At 38.9% G+C, this 23,573-nt stretch overlaps 1 protein-coding gene across 1 annotated transcript in view; it reads right to left on the minus strand.

Moving 5' to 3' along the window:
* Positions 1 to 4,046: 4,046 nt before the first annotated feature.
* Positions 4,047 to 23,573, minus strand: part of LOC126083698 (coiled-coil domain-containing protein 170-like) — a 53,003-nt gene continuing 33,476 nt past the window's right edge. The window contains exons 5-9 of the mRNA XM_049897534.1: positions 22,035 to 22,346; positions 20,925 to 21,125; positions 8,278 to 8,502; positions 6,820 to 7,038; positions 4,047 to 4,211 (exon numbers count right to left, since the gene is read on the minus strand). Coding sequence (XP_049753491.1) covers positions 4,047 to 4,211; positions 6,820 to 7,038; positions 8,278 to 8,502; positions 20,925 to 21,125; positions 22,035 to 22,346 — 1,122 coding nt within the window. The remainder of the gene's footprint in view (positions 4,212 to 6,819; positions 7,039 to 8,277; positions 8,503 to 20,924; positions 21,126 to 22,034; positions 22,347 to 23,573) is intronic.

Below are 23,573 nucleotides of genomic sequence, written 5' to 3' on the forward strand. Positions count from 1 at the left end.
CCAGCAAGTTCCGCGCCGGGTAGCTCCGCCTAGACTCTGCCGGGGCAGCCCAGGTCCCTCAGTCTCCTAGCAACGCGCCACCTACCGGCCCGGAGGGCTAGGGAAGGGCCTCCCGCGCGGGCGATATCGTTCTCCCGCGACATCGCCCCGCCTCTGGTCCCTGATTGGCTAGAATCGCACCAGGAGTTTCCTCCTACTCCTTCAGATGTCCCCCGCCGCATCCAAAGACTCATCTGGAACGTTCTTTCCATCAGCCAATCATTTCCTCCAGCCAGTAATCAGCGAATGATTCCTTCACTGTCTCCCACCCCTAGCACGGTCCAGAATTGTCTCTCAGTTAAAAAAAAAAAAAAAAAAAATTTTTTTTTTTAAGTGGCCCCTGGAGGCCTGGTGGCGCAATGGTTAAGTGATAGGACTGCTAACCAAGAGGTAAAGGTAAGCAGTTCAAATTCACCTGCCGGTCCTTGGAAACCCTACAGGGCAGTTCTATCCTGTCCTCTAGGGTCGCTGTGGGTCGGAGTCGCCTCCAAAGCAACGAGTTTGGGTTTTCTTTTTTTCTTTTTTTGGTTAAGTGGCCTCTAGTCGGCCTCTCCGCAGTGCTGCGCAAGCGCAGCCACTTTGCGGGATGCTGGCGCAGTAGCGCGGACTCCCTGGCCGCTGGCTAAGCATGTGGCTTCGCATGTCCTGCTGTCTGCTGAGGGAATCATACCACCCTAGATGAGACCACTTTGGGAATCTTCAAAGGGAAGATAATCTCTGCGTAAGCTGCTGCACTTGTTGCTAGGGTGCGTTGAGCCACAGGCGAGTGGTCTGAGCGGCATGTGCAGACCCTAATGGTCCCTCTGTCCGGAAGGGGGTATCTTCAGGGGAAAGGTGAATTGGAGGGTGGAGACGAAGGTAGATCTCAGCCTGTCACACCTTGCAGCCGAGGAAAGGGGCCCCAGGCAGAATTAGCGTTTGCAGGTGAGCCGCCTGGTGGCTGTGCCCGCTGGCTTCTGTCCTTCTGGGGCAATAAACTCCTTTATCTGACCCAAAAATGTGTCTTCCAGGATAGTTGGGCATGCCTGGAACAGTCAAAACTCAGAAATCCAGGCCACCCTTCCTCTCTGTGTTTGAGATCAGAGAGGGCCAGAGCTTGACTGAGGGTCGCAAGGCTGGTTAGAACCAAGGTCTAGTTTGGCCCCTGAGAAAATTCAGCATGCCAGTGAGTGGGAGATCTGAATGCTTAACTAGTGGCTGGTTGTCAAAATTTATTCTACTGTTGGTCATTTGGGTATTTTCCAGTTTGGGGCAATTATGAATAGTGCTGCCATGAATAATCTTGCAAATGTCTTTTTGTAGACTGTACACATTTCCATCAGGTATGTATGTTGTGTGCCGTTGAGTTGATTCTGACTCATAGCGACCCTAGAGGACAGAGTAGAGCTGCTCTATAGTGTCTCCTAGGCCATAATCTTTAGGGAATTCACCAGGTTTTTTCCTCTCACGGAGCAACTGGAGCAGCTGGTGGATCCGAACCTCCAACCTTTCAGTTAGCAGCAGATCTCTTAACCGTTGTGCCACCAGAGTTCTAAGTGTATATATATATATATATATATATATATATATAACAACAACATACACCTGTTGATGTGGAGTCAATTTCAACTCATAGCAGACCCTATTGGACAGAGTAGAACTGCCCCATAGAGTTTCCAAGGAGCAGCAGGTGGATTTGAACTGCCGAACTTTTGGTTAGCAGCCTTAGCGCTTAACCACTATGCCACCAGGGCTTTGTTACAGCAGCAATAGGAAACTAATATGCTGCCAAAATATTTTCCAAAGTACTTTTATCAATTTATAATTTTTACAATTTACATTTTTTAACTTAGGGAGCATTGGAAAAAAAAAAACATACTTCAGCCCTACACCACATCAAAGTGAACTGGAATCTCAGTAGGCCTGGAAAAAAAACTTTTTTTTTTTTAAGTTCATTAGGTAATTCTAATGCATCTCGAGGCTGAAAACCACTTACCTAAAGTCTTAAATCTAAATCCAGTTCTCATCGTTGAAGAACAGTGTGTCAGTGATCTGTCTAAAAGTACAGAAAGCATTTTCTGGAGAGTGCTGGTCCAGATCATTGAAGGGTCTTTCTCTGCCTCCGCAGTTAACGAACCTTTACATTGTCCTGCGGTTGAAGTACCTACTAACAATTCAAAGGAATAGTAAGACTAAGGTCCCTTTGTGCTTACAGAGTGTTTTCTTTTAATGTGCTCATAAGGTAGCTCTTTCAGAGACTGCTGCAATTTGGCACCTTGACCTTCCTGGAGAGCTTGACTTTGGGAGCTGGGAGCTTGTGCACAGTGCTCGGGAGTCCTCAGAGGGGATGCCCGGGGAGCGACGTGGCCTACCTGGCTTGTGGTATAGCACAGTCCTCCCAGCTCCTTGTGCTAAGGTTGCAGAAGGCAGCTGGGTGGCCCTGGGGGAATCCTGAAGCAGAAGGTACAGTAAAACCTGCAAAAGCCAGAACCTGTGTGAGGTAGAAACCTATCAAAAAGGAATATGCAAGTATTTTCCAACTAATAGCAATAGAAAAGTGGTAAGACTGCACCCTGTCAAAATGGAAAACTTGCAAAACCCAGAAAAACAAGGAGGTCCCGTCAAGCTCCTCCTCTCACAGGTTTTTCACTCTAGTTCTTACAGCTTAGGCAGGTTGGGCTACATTAGGGCTCTGGGCAGCGTGTGCCCACCTTCCTCTTTCGCAAGGCTAAGGACAGTCTTGAAAGGAAATACATGCAGGCTTCTCTCACTTGCAGCCAGGGATCCTGAAGTCTGGGGAAAGTCTTTCATTCCCCACATTTGAAGGTTTTTGTCTTTGGTAGTAATGCATCAACTGCTGTGCCTCCCTAGGGGACAGATTGACAAGTCCTGAGGCCATGGGCCATTCCCATCACAAAGATACATCATTGAAAGGAATGAAGAGTAGTCTAATGTTGAAACAATAAACTACCTGGAGCTAGTAGTTCATGTGGTTTCCTGACACGCACCAAGTGTCACTGTATTTTCCTCTAAAATTTGAAATATTCCATGACATTCCTATGAGATTGCTGCAGCACACCAGGGTGCCTTGTCACACAATTTGGGAACCACAGCTGTGACCATTTAAAAGATGAGTGACTCATTTTTTCCTTGAATGAGTATTCAATCATTTTCTTCCCAAGGTACAGAAGATCCAATGTAACCTGACCTCTTCCACCCTAAGAATCCCTCTAAAACTAAGCGCAGTAGGAGATCCTTTTAAACGCCCACAGCTGGCACTTAGTGCCCATAGCCCTGTGCAGATTCTGACCTTTTCCCGCAGAGGACATCTTAGGTGAATCTAACACTATCCTGGGAGATAAGCAGTTTCCTATTTCAAATGAAATGAATTAAAAATTATACTATTTAAAAATTAGCCCAATTTTTATATGAGAGACTGATTAGATTTGTAAACTTTCACTTACAGCACAATAAAAAAAAAAAAGTAGCCCATTAACTTAGAGATCTGGCCACCATTAGGAAAGCACTGGCAGAGACTATTAAACACTAAGAAAATAAAAATCACACTACAGTGTACTGCAGATTTATAAGAATTCTCAATGACTTTCCTGCCCCTCAACATTTCAGATCTGATTTTCACACTCTCAGGTAATCAAATAATTTCAGAAGCCATAGATCATAACTTTACCTGGCTCCCAAGAGGGATTTCAAACCCAATAAATTATTCATTCTGAAAACAGGCTTAACTATGGATGTAAATATTCCAACTTAAGCACAAGTTCTGCTTAATATCCTACTTAAAATACAGTTAACAAATATAATTAGATAATTATATGTTACAAATAAATTAAAGTAGATCATAATACATAGAACAAAATTATGACAAAAGCTAAACGCAAACAGGAGAACAGATTCAAGTGAAAATTTTCCAGTGCATTTTATTCATAATGTAGCTGCATTCAAGATGCTGAAGGAAACATCCATATCGGGTGAGTTCTTGTTGGCAGCAAGGAAGAGGCAGAACTTCTTTAGTCATTCTCCGGTTCAGCCTCATCATCAGAAGCAGTCCTTGATTTTTTGTTAGATGCTTCATAAGCTTGTAGAATAAACCTGAGCTGATTGATGACTTCTTCATCTGCTGTTTTCATGTGAAATCCCAACATCTTTGTAATGGTTTCTCGAAACTCAGCAAGCTGCAAGAACCAAGACATCATTAGTTTTGCTCACCCACTTGTTACATAAAGTGAAGCTGCTACTAGAAATGTAGTCTTATTAAACATTTCTTTATGAAATGTCTATTCTACATTCAAACAGTATTTTTTTAATTAAGCTCCTAGAATCACCTGTTGCCATTGAGCTGAATCCAAATCATAGCAACCCTATAGGACAGAGTATAACTGCCCCATAGGGTTTCCAAGGAGCGGCTGGTGGATTCGAACAGCCAATCTTTTGGTTAGCAGCTGAGCTCTTAACCACTGTGCCACCAGGGCCCCCCAAGATCCTAGAATAGTGGTCTATTATAAGAATCTTTGTCTTTATTTAAAATTTCCTTCACATTTAATTTTTTTCTCATTTTTACACTTATATATACTTTTTTGTTATTATTCACCATTAGGTAATTACTTTTTGAACTGCCGATTTGCTGTCTGATAGCAGCCCCCTAAATACATTATCTCTATGTGCATCCTCCAAAAACCATAGCGATCAACAAGGAGAACAAATAAAACCACCCATAAATCACGTCTAAAGCATAACTAGAGAATACTACAGATTTCAGTTTACATTTAAACAGGGAAATAAATATCCTAAACTAGCAGAGGCAGCCCCAGAGCCCGCCCTGGAGGTGGCAGCTAGTGTCCACTGGTGTAAAACACAGACAGCTCTATCCCGAGAAACGGGAGGGTCCACAAATGGGGAAATACTGAGATCGAGTCTGAGACCTGTTGGATCTGAACAACTAGCAACTGCAGAAGAAAAAGGAGGGGACCTGGAAGCACATGGCACCAGAAATGGCAATTTTAGAGGGAAAGGTTCTTGTCAGAGAGAGAGGTTCTTGGAGGCTTGGTGGTAAAGGAAAAAAAAAAAAAACCAAATAGTGGAAATTAAAGGCCTTAAATAAGAGAGTATCACAGAATCAGATATCACATAAACCTCCATCCCTAAAATAAAAGGCTTGATTTAAGAGTCCCTAGGTGGTGCAAATGGTTAACGCACTCGGCTGCTAATTGAAAGGTTGGACGTATGACTCCATCCAGAGGGACCTTGGAAGAAAGGCCTGGCAATCTACTTCCAAAATATCAGCCATTGGGAACCCTATGGAGCACAATTCTACTCTGACACAAGACGTAGCCATGAGTCAGAGCCAACTGGACAACTGGTTTTAGCATACGTTAGAAACCGCACTTCACTGTACCAACAGATGTGGGTGGTATTAAGAAGCCTAGTGACTACCTATCTACCCAACTGCCCTAAAGCAGAAACACCTAAAATTGCTAACCCAGGAAAATTCAAAGGATTTAAAAATGAATAGATGAGTGGCAAGCAATATCCATACAAGATTACTTTGAGAAAAAAATAGAAAGGCAGCATCCAAACTGTTGGGACGATGAAATACTCCCCCCACCCCCCAAAACAGCCAAGAAGCACAGGAAATGTGCTTGACATGAATATCAATTAAACAAGGATTTACAGACATTAAAAAAAAAAATCCTTCCTTTTGAATTAGAAATTTAATAATTCAGAATAGAAATAAAGAAGATGTGATGATTGAACTCATACAAGAATAACACAAAACTATCTCAGAAATGACAAATGAATTACCAGGTGCTCAAAGGAGAAGAAATTTGATTTGAAAATGTGATAAGCGACACTGAAGAGAGGAATAAAAACAACCAAGAAAGTGAACACACAGAAGTTAAAAAAAGAAAGTGATAATATAGCTTTTCAACCATCTCTTAAGGTAATTGGTTAAGGTTTCAAATTTCTTAAGCAACTAATATACAGAGGTGTAACATAATTCCACCCAAAAAAAAACCAAACCCACTACCGTAGAGTCGATTCCAACTCATAGCAACCCTATAGGACAGAGTAGATCTGCCCCATAGAGTTTCCAAGGAGAGCCTGGCAGATTCATTAGCACTTAACCACTATGCCACCAGGGTTTCCACAGTCACCCAAAATTAGCAGTTAGCCTTTTTAAAATTTTCTTAAAATATTTTCTTTATAAATACAGTGAAATTCTAAGCAAGTTTAGAAGCACTGTCCTCTTGTCCTTGAAAGTGACCCAGCCCCAAACATGATTTCCACCTAGCTTTCATTTTCAGATGAGCCTTCCCTCCTAGTCAGGAAATGACTCACATATAAGATAATCATATATCCCATGCCTGCCCACTGCTGATTGATTGACCAGGGATAGGCACTTGACCTAAGTTGGGCCCAAAAGATCCTTCCTTGGAATTCTCTCTCCTGTCACTGAAACTCTAAGTATAAAACTTTGTAGTTGTCAGTGGCTGTCCTTCCTGTCATATGGAGAAAATCGGATGGCAGCGAGAGACCAAAGGTGACACACAGAGAGATGTAGAGAAAGAATAGTCTTAAAAGGTTACAGGTACTGGTCGCAGTTGATTCTGGGGCCCAGGTGCATCTCTGGGAGGTTTGGTTATTTAATTCCACTTTGATTCCAGAAGTCAATAAATTCCCGTTAGTCTAAGTTAATTACATTCTAAATTGAGGTGGGTGTTTATCACTTCAACTACAAGAATTTTAATATAGTAAAAAATAAAGTAGTAAGGAAAAAAGGACCTCTTGTTCTCGACCTGATGTGTCTTCAAGCATGCTCTCTGCTGTATCCAGCTTACAAGTGACAGCACCTAACATCTGATGGGCCCGCCCTCTGTCCGATCTTGCCTCTTGCTCTCCAGAGTCTAACGGTATTTTCAATTTGTCTGTTTTCATAACTGCCTTCTCTTTCATTGTCTCAATTTCTGTTAAAGATTGTCTGAGCTTTTCCATTGTTTTGTTCTGTGAGGGTTAGGGTGGGGGAAAAGGAGGAAGTCACTGTAATTAGATTTCTAAGTAACAGAAAAAAAAAAGAAAAAGAAGAGCATGATAATTCATGCTTTTTGTTGTTGTTTAATTTTAAGAGCTAGATACAGGAAAAGAAAGAAAATTCCACACGTTTCTGTATTTAGAGGGCATTTCTCCACCATCATATTCATTAATACCCAGCATTCACTGAGCACTTTTATAAGCTGGACATTTAGGATTTAAAGAAGTTTACCACATATTCTATGTCCTCAAAAGTCTTACAGTGTATGCTAATCAAATATAGAGAAAATAACTGACTTTACAGTAAAAGAAACATTGTTGATAAACTGGCAAATTAGTGTACCTTTGGCCTAAGACCCTGAAAGCACATTTGAAATACTATAGCTGAAGCTTAATACGGAGGTCCAAAGAGAAGCCAAAAAAATGAGTCAAATTTTAAACTATTAGCCCAATAAAAAACAAAAACCAAACCCATTGCCATCAATTCTGATTCATAGCGACCCTTTAGGACAGAGTAGAACTGCCCCATAGAGTTTCCAAGGAGCGCCTGGTAGATTCGAACCACCAGCCTTTTGGTTAGCAGCCACTATGCCACCACTACACCACCAGTGTTTCCATTAGCTTAAGAAACAGTATTACAGGTTTGCATTAGCTTAAGACAGAGTATTACTGATCACATTTAAGTCCCCATGTATTTTCCTCCCTAATCCTCAATCCTCCCGATAAGAAAGGCTAAATAAAATAAAATTACAACAAAAAGCAAGAGAATTCTAAAAAGAACATTTAGGATGCCAATTACTTTTCAGGATTAGGGAGGAAAATACATGGTGACTTAAATGGGACTGGTAATACTCTGTTTTTTAAGCTGGACAGTGAATTCACAGTCAATTCAATTTTATTGTTCTATATGCTTTAGTAAAAGGAGCCCAGGTGGCACTGGCTGCTAACCTAAAGGTCGGTGACTGAAACCCACTCCACAGGAAAAAAGACCTGGTGATCTCCTGCCATAAAGATTACAGTGTAGGAAACCCTGTGGTGCAGTTGTACGCTGTCATATAGGGTTGCTCTGAGTCAAAATCGACTTGATGGCACACAACAACAATATTCTTTAATGTGTTACGTATTTTTTTATGTACATAAAATAATTTTAATATTATTTTGAAGTTCAGTGAGAAACATGCAGTTTTTGAAAACCTCACTTCCCCTACTTACTTTAAGGACATTCACTCTTGTCAGTTGAGTTTTCATATTTTTATTTGATAATTTCAGATCACTGAGCTGTTTCTGAAGTCTTTGAACTTTCTCCTCCAATCTTTGAGTTGTAGCGATCTGAACATTCTGCCGAATATGCAAGAATATTTGTTTCTCGTCTTTCTCTAGCTGTTTGAGCTTCCTGTCATGCTCTTCTATCTGGGAATTCTTGGTCCTGGAGTTTTCCTTTGCAGAAATCAAAGGTATTGAAATAAAGAAGTTGTGCTTTAAGATGGTGCTCTACACTAGTATAAGACCAGATCTACTCCTGACTAACAAATTGCAGGCTTAACAATACTTAGCAAAAGAAAAAAAAATTTCCACCATAAACATGTGTTATGGATTGAATTGTGTCCACCCCCCCAAAAAATATGTTGTAAATCCTAACATTTATCCCTTTGGTTATACAAGATTAAACAAGCAGGTGAGAGAAGCAGAGATAGGTAGGGGAAGAGGGATCCCAAGCCACATGAAGATCACCCAGGAGCAGCAGCTCAAAGAGACAAAGACCTTACTCCAGAGCCGACAGAGAGATGAAGACTTCCCTTAGAGCTGGCACCCTGAATTTGGGCTTCTAGCCTCCTAACTGTGAGAAAATATGTTTGTTTGTTAAAGCCCCCATTTGTGATACTTCTGTTCTAGCAGCACTAGATAACTAAGAAAACATGTTTTAAAATAATTGGAAAAATAAAATGACAATAAAAGTTATTAATACAACATTATAACATGAAAACTAAAAACAATGCAAATGTCAAAAAAGAACAATAAATTGCCTATGATAGATTATACATTCCCTAGAAATCAAGTTGTCAAAAATATTTATTAAGATAATTTGTTTTTTCTGCATTTTCCCCCTTTTGATCAGGATTCATCTATAGAATCTTTGATCAAAATGCATAGTAATGGTAGCCAGGCACCATCTAGTTCTTCTGGTCTCATGGCAAAGGAGACAGTTGTTCATGGAGGCAATTAGCCACACATTCTATTTCCTCCTCCTATTCCTGAGTCTCCTTCCTCCCTCGCTCCAGGTTAATAGAGACCAAATGTACCTTGGATGGCCACTTGCAAGCTTTGAAAACACCAGGCATTATACAACCAATTAGGAGGTATAACAGAAACACTAAAAAGTGATATTAGGCCATTTAACTGAGATGTCCCATGAAATCATGACCCTAAGCCTCCAAACCAGGAAACCAAATCCCATGAGGTGTTTGGTTGTATATAAGCGACTCAGCAGCTACTTTTTTTTTTTTTTAAAACTATTCCTCACACATTTGCCAATTCAACTTTTTACAGGTGTACAACATATTGACATCAATTACATTAATCAGCTGTGCAACCATTACCCTTTATCAGTGCAAATTTCCATTACCATAAACAGAATCAGTGTTCCATAAGCAAAAACTTCCCCCTCCCTTTCTCCATTCCTGCCAACACTAACCCAAATAAAACCGAACCCACTGTCATCCAGTCGATTCCAGCTCATAGCAACCCAGCATAGAACAGCCCCAGAGGGTTTCTAAGGCTATAAATCTTTACAGAAGCAGACTGCCACACCTTTCTCCCATGGAACAGCTGGTGGGTTCGAACTGCCAACCTTTTGGTTAGCAGCCAAGCACTTTAATCACTGTGCCACTAGGGCTCCTATACCTCACATTGCTGGTAACCACTAATAAACTGGTCTCTATATATTTGTCTGGAAACCCTGGTGGTGTTGTGGTTAAGTGCTACAGCTGCTAACCGAAGGGTTGGCAGTTTGAATCCTCCAGGCACCCCTTGGAAACTCTATGGGGCAGTTCTGCTCTGCCCTATAGGGTCACTATGAGCCGGAATCGACTCGACAGCACTGGGTTTGGTTTGGTTTTGGTTATATATTTGTCTGTTCTTGTCTTTTTATATGAGGTAGGTCTTATGTATTTGTCCTTTTGTGATTGATTTGTTTTACTCAAGATCATGTCTTTAAGCTCCATCCATGTTGTGATTGGACTTCTTTTCTGTTTCTAGCTGAGTAGTATTCCGTTGTATGTATATACCACATTTTGTTTATCCATTCATTTGTTGATGGGCATTTAGGTTGTTTCCATCTTTTGGCTATTGTGAATAATGCTGCCATGAATATTAGTGTAGTGTCTGTTCCCCACTCTGCTTTCAAGTTCCTTGGGTATACAGCCACGCAAGGCATAACATCCATTTGGGCAACATCTGACCACAGTTTACCTCCATGATACCATAAGGTTATACAGCCCAGGAGGAGGAGGAACCTGCAGCCCCACCCCACACAGGGTGAGGGAAGGAGAAAGACTCACAGTAATGCATTGTTTAACATCCACAGTACGTTCTGGGAAATAGAACATTATGTGATTTGGACGTTGTGCGAACACCATATTATATACGCGCTCGCCTCCTTCCCGACCCCGTCCCCCTCGGCTTACCACTCACTCGGGCACAGAACTGGCTGGTTGCCCCCTCTGCGCACTCTCCTCCCTCCTCCTTCCCTGTGAGACTTTCTCCTTCCGTCAATCCTGTGGGGGGCGGGGCATCAGGGTCTTACTCCGGCACTGCACCATTTAACCTATTAGACCACAGACTTATACGTGGTCGGACACTGCCCAGATGAACATTATGTGGCAAATGACTATATGACGTTCACACAACGTCCAAATCACATAACATCCTATATCACAGAACATATTGTGGACGTTAAGTGACACATGACTATATTCCTAGCGGTGAGATTACTGGGTTGTGTGGTACAGGCGCTCCTTGGAAACTCTATGGAGGCAGTTCTACTCTGTCCGATAGGGTCACTATGAGTCAGAATTGACTCAACGGCAACAGGTTTGGTTCGGTTTTTGGTATGGTACAGGCAGTCCCCAGGTCACAAACATCCGACTTCCGTACAAACTATAGTTATAAACCAACCCCCTTAAAGCCTATTTTAAATTATTAAAAATTCGAGGTACATACAATGGTTTGTAATAACAACCCAAAAGTCAGCAGTTTGAATCCACCAGCTGCTCCTTGGAAACCCGATGAGGCACTTCTACTCTATTCTGTAGGATCACTATAGGGTCAGTATGAGTTGGATTCAACTTGATGGCAATGGGTTTGGGTTTGGTACCATTCTGCATTCCCACCAGCAATGGATAAGTGTTCCAATTTCCCCACATTTACACCAATACTTGTGGAACAGAGCTAAAGTAGTTCCTGACAGAAAAATTATAGTTTAAATAAGTGGATTTATTAGGAAAACTGAAAGGCTAAATATACACTAGTTGTTATTCCTCTTTCTATTCTTCCATGCCTTTCTTATCCTTCCTGACCAATTCAGTCCTAAAGCTGTTAGGTGGGCAGAACATGGTAGGCATCTGTACCAGAACGAGAAGGGAAATGCTGTGACCCAAAGCAGGGAGTCAGAGCCCAAACCAGATGAAAAGAATGGCCACCCTGGGGAAGGATTTGGAGCCTGACGAGGGTGAGCCAGGTGTCCACACAGATGAACTACCAAAAATCACTGAGAAGAAAAAGGAATCCAAAAAGAAAAAAGGGTAAAGAAAACAGAGGAAAACCAAAAGACTGAAATGCATAAAGGAAATACTCCCACTCAATAATAATTAGAGAAATGCAAATTAAATAAGTTACCGCTTTATACCTGATTGGATGGGAAAAAATTAAAAAGCTGGTTGATGCCAAGAAAAAGCAGAGATGCAGAGATTCAAGAACTCTGTGCATCACTGGTGGGACTGTGAACTGATGAGGCTATTCTGTGAGAGCTGTCTGGCAGTACGTAGTCAAGTTAAGTGTTTGTGTAACCCAGGAGCCACAAATTTCAATCTTGAGCATACACTTGTGGTGAAATAAGTTCCTTTATGTGGGCTTTTGCCTTGGTTCTTTGGAAAAATAGCTTGAGAGATTTTTCCCCTGAGCCCCGAGAAGTTACCTTTACCCTAGTTTTCTACCCCAGTCGGTTATTTTTGGCCAGGTTGGTTGACTTTTCCTGGGTGTCTTAGTTATCTAGGACTGCTATAACAGAAATACCACAAGTGGATGGCTTTAACAAAGAGAAATTTATTTTCTCACGGTTTAGGAGGCTAGAAGTCCAGATTCAGAAAGCCAGCTCTGCCTACTGTGCAAATAAAGTGTTTGTGGTGTACCAAGGGGGGATTGGTCAGCTTGTGGCCCTGACGGAAGAGCGATGCCTTGAAAGTGACAAGGAATTGTGATTTAAGTAGTCAGTCCCACAGGGGTTTGGGCAGACAGAAAGAAGCAGGAAGAGAAGCAGCAGGAAGAAACGGAAGGAAAAAAGAAGCAGAGAGAGAGATCGGAGGCAAAAACCTCTTAAAAGAACTGTAAGACTGGTCAAGGGCTATAACACTGAAGACAGTGAGAGGACTGGAAGGGGACCAGTGGCAGAACCAGCTGTAGTAGGCCCAGAAGGGCCCCAGCAGCAGAGCTGGTGGCAACGGATGCCAGGGCCAAGAGCAGCCTGTCCTCAGGGTGGCTGAGAGGCCTGTCCTGCTGACAGAGCTATCCTGCACTGAAGAAGGGAGACTGCCTGCATGCTTTGTGATTCTGATTCCTGAGTTGTAGCCTGATGATCCTGATTCCAAGTTGTACCCTGTTCCTTGATAAACCACTTAACTGTAAATATGGTCTAGGAGTTGTGTGGCCATTGCAATGGCTTATCGAACCCAGAAATAGAGAGTGCCATGGGAGGGACGGCTGGAGTCAGAATTGGTAAAAAGTTTGGAGAGTAATGTCCAACCTCCACCTCACAGGGATCAGCTTTGGGCTGATCTTGATTTACATTATCCCACCTGTCTAGGTACTATTGCTACTACTATGATTACCCTTTTGCAACACCTCTAAGAAATTCTCTCATAGGCCTGTAGAGGACCCCGTACAAGGATGTTCAGAGCAATGTTGTTTGTGGTGGCAGAAAGATGGAGGTAAGCTGGGTATTCATCACTAGAGACAATGGATGGGCAAAATGTGGCAGATGTGCACATGGTAGAATTCCATTCAGTAATTAGAAGAAACGAGCTAGATGAACAAATAGCAATATTAAAAATATCATACTGAGTAACAGAATGAGATTTTTAACATAATACCGTTTATGCAAATTAAAAATACATGCACAAAAATCACTCTTAAAAGAATACATATAAACAAAAAAAAAATACACATTAAACTCATTGGACTTATTGTCTTTGGGGGAGAAAATGAGAAATGGGGCAAATGTTAATGCCCCCAGCTGCTAAGCAAAAGGTAGGATGTTCAAGCCTACTCAGAGGCTCCTCTGAAGAAAGGCCTGGCGTCTAATTCTGAAGAATCAGCCACTAAGAATCCCGTGGGGCACACGTCTACCCTGACACACATGGGCTTGTCTGGAGTCAGAAAAACTGGACGGCAACTGGGTAGTTTTTGTTTTTTTTTCCATAACCATGGCAATAGTTGTGGAAGATATACACATTGGTTACTGAGGTGAGATGGGCAGAGAGAGAGGGCTGGAAAGATTTATTATTGCTTTCTTCAAATCTTTTAGAATGGTGTTAAGGGTTATGAAAAGTATGTGTTACCTGTATATTCTTAAAATTTGATATAAAACCAAACCAAACCCATTGTCATCAAGTCAATTCTGACTTATAGTGACCCTATATTATATAAATAAACACAAATTTAATATAGGATTTAAAAATTTTGTGGGAAAATGAATCACCATTCACATATTCAAGAATAGGGGGAGAAGATATATTCATCTTTGGAATCTGCAGGGTACATTGATAGCCATCACTTCATTAAATGTTGGAAATCTTCAAAAACTGGGTATTCAATAAATATTGAATGAATGAATGGGCTGAAAGACTAAATGAGTGGTGAGTAAATGAGTGAGTGGGAAGTAGGATTTTGCTTTAGATCATAGCAATCATATACATAACACAGTTTTGGGTATGAGAGGCAACTCTGTGAAGAGGTAATAAAATAGATTAAGGATCTCCTGAAAATTAATTTTATCATACCATTTTCTGTCCCAGATTAATTTTTTCCTTACAGATGCATGGAAGCAGAGAGAGAACGCAATGGTTTACATGGTAATTATTGAGGAATATTATCAGTGGCCCCCTCCCTGATACTCACATATCTACCTGTCACAATGCCTGAAATTCCAGCAGTAAAGCATCATTATTTTGAGTTCCTTTCCCTCTTTGGAAGAGGATCCTCTTCTAAACGTACATTAAGAAATAGAGTGTGATGTCAGCAAGATGGCGGCATAAGCTCCCATCTATCCGCAGAAAATACAAAACTCCAAGCAGAAACTAGCAGAACCAACTTTGTCAGAACTCTGCAACCATTCAAAGTCTTAACAATAATTAAGCAAATGCTGAATCAAGAAAAAGGTGACTGCAGAACAGTAATAAATCTTTGGCTTTCTAGATGCCCATGTCCCAACCCCTTCCCAGCTTGGTGGCATTCTTAAAACTGCAACAGCCTTTATTCCCAGAGAGGGATCCTTTCCCTGGCTCCAGAGGGAGCAGAGCAGATCTTATTTGGAAATTGTTGTGTGTGTCTGTTCCAACCCGTCTAGGGCTTTCTGAAGGTCTGATGCAAGGTGCTCATCTCTGGCCTATCTCAGAACTCATGCAAGATGGAAAAGCAGCAGCCTGCCCAAAACTGTAACAGCCATCTCAGGCTAAAGAGTGTCATTGAGGTGTATAATAGATGCCAAACTGCTGGGAGGAGAAGCCAGGCAGAGTGTTTCCTTGGGAAATTAGGGCATCCAAATGCATCTTTGTATACAGAGGAATTTATAAAGCAACATACAAGCCCAGGGCAAGACGTGTACTCAGAGAAGACCCTACACTTTCACCTCAGGCTGAGCCCTAAACTCAGGGCCGGATTAAGGCCCTAAACACTGATAATCTATGGCGCTCCCTCCTCTGCTTACTCACACTTTTGAACAGGATATGAGACATATATACATGTATATGTGTGTGTTTCTTAGCTCTCCATGATGTAATTTTTTTAAAGCACTATAATATTAATGAATGAACATAAAAGTGGTGCATGCATGAACTGGATTATAAAATTTTTAGTGGATGCAGGGTGCTAAGGTTTTTACTATATACCACATTTTCTATAAAAAGAATATTCTGTATATTTTACAACAAAGAAAATGAGTCAGTGAACTTAGTTTCAACAATCAATGTAAAATTCTGTTGATCTCTCACAGTGAAAACTTGACTTTCGCCAATTTTGCTTTAAACAGCTCATATTTCAGTTTCAATGCTTGTTTTGTATAAATCCTACAACTATAAATGAACAAATGAAAAGATGTCATAAAAGAAAATTTAATGATCAGAAAACAAATATTATGACAAATTATTTTTAGATAGATCTTTCATCTCTAACATGTTATAATTAAAAACATTTCTTCCTATGTTCTTATAAATTCTTCAATGATTTTGTCACAATTAAGCTGGTGCAGTGGTTAAGAGCTCAGCTGCTATCCAAAAGGTCAGCGGTGCGAACGTACCAGTCGCTCCCCGAAATCCTCTGGGGCAGTTCTACTCTATTCTATAGGGTCACTATGAGTTGGAATCAACTCAACAGCAAAGGATTTTTTTTTTTAAGCTGTCAAACATTTTCTACTTCCATATGTAATAAGGATAATGAATCAAATCTTTTCTTGAATCGTTGTATGCTGAAGGTTTTTGAGGCTCTTTAGGGATGAAAATGAGTGTTCTGTTGTACAGTTTGTGATCATTAAAGTTAGGAATATGTATAAAACCGTTTCAACATTGGGAAATACGCATTGTATTTTATCTTCTATTATGGAATCATACATGCCTACATGAGTAAAATTTGTCTTTCTTGAATCTGTAAACTTAGTTCTCATATAAGAATGAAATTATTGTACTTCTCTGTAAAGGTTTGTATTTAAGTCATTGGAATAAGCTGCACTAATTTCTTGGGTGTCTTCATGCATTCTTCACCAGGTATTTAACAAGGAAAATCTATCTGAAAGAACATACACTTTCACCCTTCTTTTCATGACAGATTCAAGTGTGTCAACGATTGTGTAGTATGTGGTTATGTGAAATTGATCTCTGGTACTCAGTACTTCTGGAGCACTTCGGACATTTACTTGTTTCATTCTAACGCTTCTGGGACGGTGAACTGCTTGATAATCAGTATTGGCAATATGTGCTTTCAAATTTTCAAAATCTTCTCAAATTATGTAAATACCCTGTTAATAACTGGTAGAGACCTGTGCTTGTCTTTAAATTTACTTCTGAATCTTGGAGAACTTGACTCATCCAGTGAAAATGCTGCAGTATTTTGTTCCACATAATCAACATAAAAATACATGCTCTAGTGTTTGTATTTTGTTGGTGATGTTTTCAGCTTCTCCTTTGGTATCTCCTTTTTGTGTCTAGTCTTCAGCAATATTTTCTAAAGCATCTAGAATCTGAGTGCACCATTCAAGAATTGCATTTGTTGCTACAGCATGCATTTCCCGACCTGAATTAGAATGATATTTTAATACTCAATCATTGCCTAAATCTGTGAACTGCCCATCAAGGAGTAAAGGTGGCAAAAACATGTAGAGTAACTGAACAGTAGAAAAAAAAACAGCTGCTTCCAGATAACAATCTACTGGGTTACATCCTACAAGATTAAATGAATGTGCAGCACATGGTATAAAAATGGCATATTCCTTACATTCTAAAATTCTGTTCTTTGTAATGCCTTGACATATTGGCAGCATTGTCATAGGACCGGCCTCTGAACTTAGACAAATCGATTTTGCAAACTGAAGTACCTGATTTTTGCAATTTCTTCACCGGTGTGACTTTTTAAGCTAGTAAATGTGATAAATCATTCAACAGGTTTTCCATCTGTTGGAGATACATATCTTAAAACAATACTTAGCTGATCTGTATGAGAAGGATCAGGACTGGAATCCACAGACAAACTGAAATATTGAGCTATACTTATTTCACTAAAAATAGTTGATTGAACTTTATCACTTATTAAGTTTATTAATTCTCCACAGGTTATTTTAGACATATACGATGGGTTGCCCTTTCCTCGTTACCATATTTTGAGATGTGACCTGCTAAAAATTGATCAAATTGAGCAACAAGTTCAAGTAAACTCCAAAAATTTCCATTTTATGGGGAACCAAACATTTCATATCTTCCTTGAAAAGATAGTCCACGTTCAGCAATTGTTGACAGCAACAGCGCGTCACAAAATGGCTTTCCAATATTGACATTCTTCATTAATTTGTGTTTTCAGTTCATGAGTTAAGCCAAAACCATGTCTTCGGTTTAAATATGACAACATACAGTCTCTGTGAATTGAACTGTTTTCGTGTTTATCAGTCATATTCGAGTTGTGCATATTGCTAAATCCATCTGTAGCAAATTATGAATTAAATAATTTAGGACTGAATAGTTTGCAAACAAAACAATATACAGAGTTGACTGATAAAGAATACAGTAGCCACTCCTTATAATTTTCACCATTAGCTTTGTACCCTAGAAATGTATTCTGGCTACAGAACCTTGTTTGTTTACCATCCAGAAATTTTGGACACAAATTTTCAAATGTTAACAATCACTTGGCCCTCTTTTGATCTAATACTTTACATCATGAGAAGAAAAATTATTCCACAAAGCAGAATCTGTGTTTCTGTTATTTATGGCAACTACAGATTCAACAATTTCAGATTCTAAAATAGTTTCACTTTCTACACCATTATTATTTTTTCACTACAACAAGGAATGGGTGCAGAATTTGCAACAAATGCTGTTATATTTGTATTACTATTAGTAATTTCAGCAGTAGCAGTACTAGTACAACAATTTGCACTCATTAAACTCGAGCATTCAATGGAAGAAGTCTCTTCTGATTCATTATGTCTTAAAAAGGAAGATAACTTTGGAATCATCTTTAGGGATTCACAAGCCCTTTTCCTTTTACTTTTGTGAGCTTTTGTTTTTGTGCTCCTCTTAGTTGTGGCTGTTTCATTTTACCTGGATATAAATTATGTCATTTTTTTAAATTTGGTTCTACCATAGCAAATAAATTTGAATAATTAAAACTAAATAAAAGTTATAAAATTAAATTTACATTTGAATTTGGACATTAACACAAAAGTGTATATTGGAAAATTAGAAAGTAAAAAAATTTGATTTGGAACATTAATTTTGTTCTTCAGGTCTGAGATAGTCAAAAGAAACAGTATTTACAAGGCAGTTGGAAATAATTCATTCGTTTGTCATATGATGTTTGTTGGCAGGCCCTTTGAAGATCTCCATGAGTATTTTTCATCTTGAAATAATACTTAGAAACTTGCACACTCACTTTCCATCCTTTGATGTTGTGTCTTCACAGTTCATTTGACTGCTGCTGGTATTCGATGGGGGCGAAAGTGATCGCAAAGAACATAATACAAATACACGGGTATGCCCAATCTGAAGATGCGTTTTAGTTTGCTTTCTCAGGACAGGACCAGATACATCATGAGTCACGTGATTATAGTGCCACTGCCACGTTCTTATGTGATCAATAAGAGAGAACTGAATGTGAGGTTATACCCAATCGGTCCGAAATGAAAACATATAATTGTTATCATATACAAAATTTATAAAATGTACATTTTGTTTCTTTGTGGAATTTTTCAGCTCCTTTTTTCAGAGATATGTATATAATTGATGTAACAATAGCACCACTTCTTGATGGGCAAGTTTGTTGCAAGTCATAAAAATATTAATCAATTTCTTAAAAGAAAGTCAGTCTGAAGGAATAAAATACATTTACATAATTTTTACTATCTAAATATTCATTTAATTTATTCACTCAACAAATTGTTTAACTTCTTTACACAGAGATTTGTAAATATTCTGATAAAATATAAATGTCATGTTCTGATAAGTGTCCATTGTTGCTTTCTTGGAATATGAATTTAGAAACACAGTGTTGCAAAACAAACACATTTTGCACAATAAATATTGAATTTTGCATCCTATTAATGTGTCTAATACCTCTTTAGTTAGCATATATAGAGTAATGTTAAGAACTGTGTCCCACGCAACAGGCAGTGAAAAACGAAACTCGATACATAAATTAAAACTTTTCATGTTAGATAAATATTAATATTTCCAGCATTTTTTTGACATTTGCTATGTTGTTAGTATTAAATTATTATCCATGTTAGTATTATATTAAATGTATGCTAGGTTGTGTCTGAATGTATGCCAAATATATTTTAAAGTTATAAATATTGTTTGCATAACTTAGGACATAATTCTGTACATAAATGCTATCCAGTTAAAAAGTAACTTGATTAAATTCATCACAATGGTTGATTTATTTGCATTCGTTTTCTTTTGCATGGCATATGGGACTGGAGTCCCCACTGGTTGTTTACCAGGATGTGTGCAAGAGCATACCCTTGTGCTTGTATTAGGCAAAGAGCATTGCTGGCCCTCCTGGCTGGAGTTGCTGGATCAGCAGATGTGGATGTACAAGGTGGTTCTCTCAAAATGGATCAGAAACCTGTTATGTATTAATATAATCCACCCTTGCCCAACTGCTCATGTTGGATCCAGTTGCATATTGGGTAAATGTAGCAAGAGCTATGCTTAACAGCCAGCCCCTACCTCTTGTTTATTAGAAAGAAATAGTATATTCCCAAAATACCCACTGAGATAAGGAATTTCAGTTACACAGGAGGGGACCATAGGAGATAGATGTCAACAAAGATGTTGAAATGGTAAGGGCCTCATAGCTTAAATAACTTCATGACCCTGCGTGGACTCTATTTCCAGCCAGTACGTTCTCACGCACTGGAGCTTGTATAATTTCATTTAGTGTCCTGCCAGTTCTGTTCCACTGTGGTGCTCACTTTTGCTTATGTCCTGTCTGCTTGGCACCTGGGGGTCTTTGCTTTGGACAACTGGTGCCCTGTTTTGTTGATGCCCTAAGTATATGCTTACCTTGCTGTTTTGGGCGATCTGTCCCTCCCTAAGTTCAATGCAAGCCTGGTTAAGTGTTGAAGAAGTGTCCCAGCATAGAACCAATCTGCAAAGACTGAGAGAGCCCCCCACCCCAAGTGTTCAAGAAAATACCTGCCAAACCACTAGCTAAACACAAACTAAGGAACAAAAACCTTAGTGACCACACATGACCAAGAAGGCAGTCTTTGCAAAAATAGTTAGGGGAAGTCACTAAACAAATGGATTATTATGGTCTTCAACAATCAAAAAGATAGCAAAACCTGAGGAAGGGGGAGAATCTGATTTTCAGAGTTACCACATTATAATATTCAAATGTCCAGTTTTCAACCAGAAAAATCACAAGGCATAAAAAGAAGCGGAAAAGGACAAAATATTCAAAAGTACAAAATAAAGTGGCAGAAGCCATCCCTGAGGAATCCCAGATAATAGAGTACCAGACAGATTTTGAAACAACTATATTAAATATGCTTAAAGAGCTAAAGGAAAATGTGGACAATAGATAAAGCTAAAGTTATTAATATAATAAAATATGATAATTTTCATCATCAAATAAATACATATACTTCAGGGCATTCTTACTTTCTTCCTGTCCAAGGCTACGCTCCCTTGAAAAAGGTCATTGATAGCAATTTTTCCTTCCAGACGTTTCAAGGATTTTTTTTCTTCCCTACACTTTTCTTCAGTTTGGGATGATTCTCGAATAGCTTCTTCATAAAGATGATGCAGCTGCTCCAGTCGTTTATTGAGCATCTGAATTTCCTGCCGAAGGCCTTCAGTTCTCTGCAGAGAAAAAATATGTATACATATGAAACTTCTTGACAGTATATACTTTCTACTTCATTTCAAAATTGTGTGCCTGTTCAGTTTATATTGACACTGTATTGACATTAAGTTATTAAATAGATGAATAGAGAAGACTTTCAAGAAGATTCAACATGTAAAATTTGATTTGAAATTTGATAAATAAAAATAAGACATTTTAGTAATAAGAGACAAGGTTGTATAATGAATTTTAAGAGAGCAAAGTGTAAAAACAAAAACAACTCTACAGTAAATAGACTACTGTGTAGCCGGTTTCACTAACACACTGAATCTAATCATTGGCTATTTTCATATGAAATTTAGCGTGAGGAGTCAACAAAGAAGAATCCACCTAAACCTACTGATTCAATTATTTGATAGACTTAATCAGTGAATTCAAACAAACAACTGATTTGATAGAATTCACTTTATTGCACTGACTGAACTGAACAGTGTTTGGTCATACAAACACTATCTTCACATATCACTTTTCTAAGCTAACATTCACTGAGCTTGCCATGCATTGTGCTAAGCATTTATTGTGTATTAATCCATTTAATCCTTGGAACCGCTCTGCAAGGTAGGAGCTGTGTCCCTATCCCCATTTTATAAATGAAACTGAGGCACAGAGAAGATCAGAACATGCCCAAGAACACACAGCTGGAAAATGGCAGAGCTGGGATTCATACTGGGGCTCTCTGCCTTTAACCACCACGCTATACTACTCTGCTACAATAGTTGACAACCCCTTCTCTCTTTCACTCCAGTAATAAAAATAAACTCAAAATTCAGAGTCACAGAGCTTACTAAATTGGCTAATATTAAAATCTGTTCTTAAAAAAAAAAAAAACAAATTTGAAAGAATAGCTTTTCTGTCCATATACTTACAGACTTCCAAGATTGTTCATTTGCACCAATTTCCTGAATCCTCTGTTTTACAGCTTCCTCAGTGGCTGATATTGGGATGATGCTGTTGCTCAGGAGAGTAGCCAAATGATCAAGGAAATTCTGATATTGGGATTGCGTAGCTTTAGTTTCCCAGCAGAATGAATATGGAGGTCTGTCTAACTGAGATATTTGCTTTTCCTTATGGATCAAATCTTGTAGACATTTGTCCCAAATTTTCTGTCCATTCTTTGGGCCTTCAAAGTGGAAAATGTCTCTCTCAAAGTTCTTGGCCAGGATAGCTGCATCCTTATCCTAAATTAGCCAACATACACATTAACTTCTCACGTGAAATTTAATATGACGACATCTGCTTCCCTTCTTTTGAAATATAAACACAGGTATAGTGCGAAGCCTCAGAATAAAACACCCTCAGATAGAAAGAAAAAGTTATAGAATCATGAAAGAGATAACAATAGCAAGTTGAACAGCAAGAGGTGTTGAAATGATGTGGGAAGGAACAGTTTTGAGAACATAGGAAATTTAGCTTAGAAAAGCAGATAACCAAACAGCACAGTCGATGAGGGTAAACTCTTTATAGAAAAATGTAAGCTCACAAATGTAGAAGGAGGAGCAGAATTTTAAAAATCAGCAATTTTCAACTCCTAATAAAATTCAGGCAAGGCTCATCAGTGAGTGCTCAAACTAGTAAGTGAAAATTTGACAGGGAGTTGGATATTACCATAAAGAGTTATGATCATAACACATCATTTAATGATAATGTAAAGGCATGAATGAAAGAATTCATGGAGTGGAAGAGGGTAAGAACAATAAAAGGAATGGGAAAGAAAACACACTCCTCAATTTATAAAACAAAATATCACCAATAGTTGAGGTAAAAAGAAAGAAATTGCTAGTATATTAGATAACTTGTAGATGAACTATAAATAATATACGTCTATTGCGAGGGTAGGGGAAAATACATAGAGGATTTTTTTGAGCTAGCTAAATCATAATCTGTCATACTAGAAGTTAAGAGATAATTTCTAAAGTTAACGAATCCAGAAATAGCAGTATAAATATACTCGCAAAAAAAAATTACAAAATCGATGTTGTTGTTGTTAGTTGCTGCTATGGCCATTCTTATGTATAACAAACAAAATGTTTGTTGCTTGGTCCTGCTCCATTTTCATGGATAGGCACAGGCTAATCATTGTAGCCCCATTTATGGTAGTAAAACAAAACTGGAAGCAACCCAATTCCTGTAGTTAATGAGTAAACTATGATATATCCATATACAATGAATTCCTATGCATTTATTAAAAATAATTATAAACATCTAGATTTACTTTTATACAGTAATCTCCAGGAGTACAAGAGTGATAGTATGCTATGTTGGAGGAGGAGTGAATAAAAATATATATGTATTTGCTCATATCGTTAAAAGGACCAAATGGAAAGATAAACTGAAATTTTAAATACAGTTACCCATAGGAAAAGGGAGAAAACACAGGGAGGAAAAAACAAGATTAAATGTTAGAT

Source organism: Elephas maximus, chromosome 10, assembly GCF_024166365.1.
Source record: "Elephas maximus indicus isolate mEleMax1 chromosome 10, mEleMax1 primary haplotype, whole genome shotgun sequence".
Lineage (NCBI taxonomy): Eukaryota > Metazoa > Chordata > Mammalia > Proboscidea > Elephantidae > Elephas > Elephas maximus.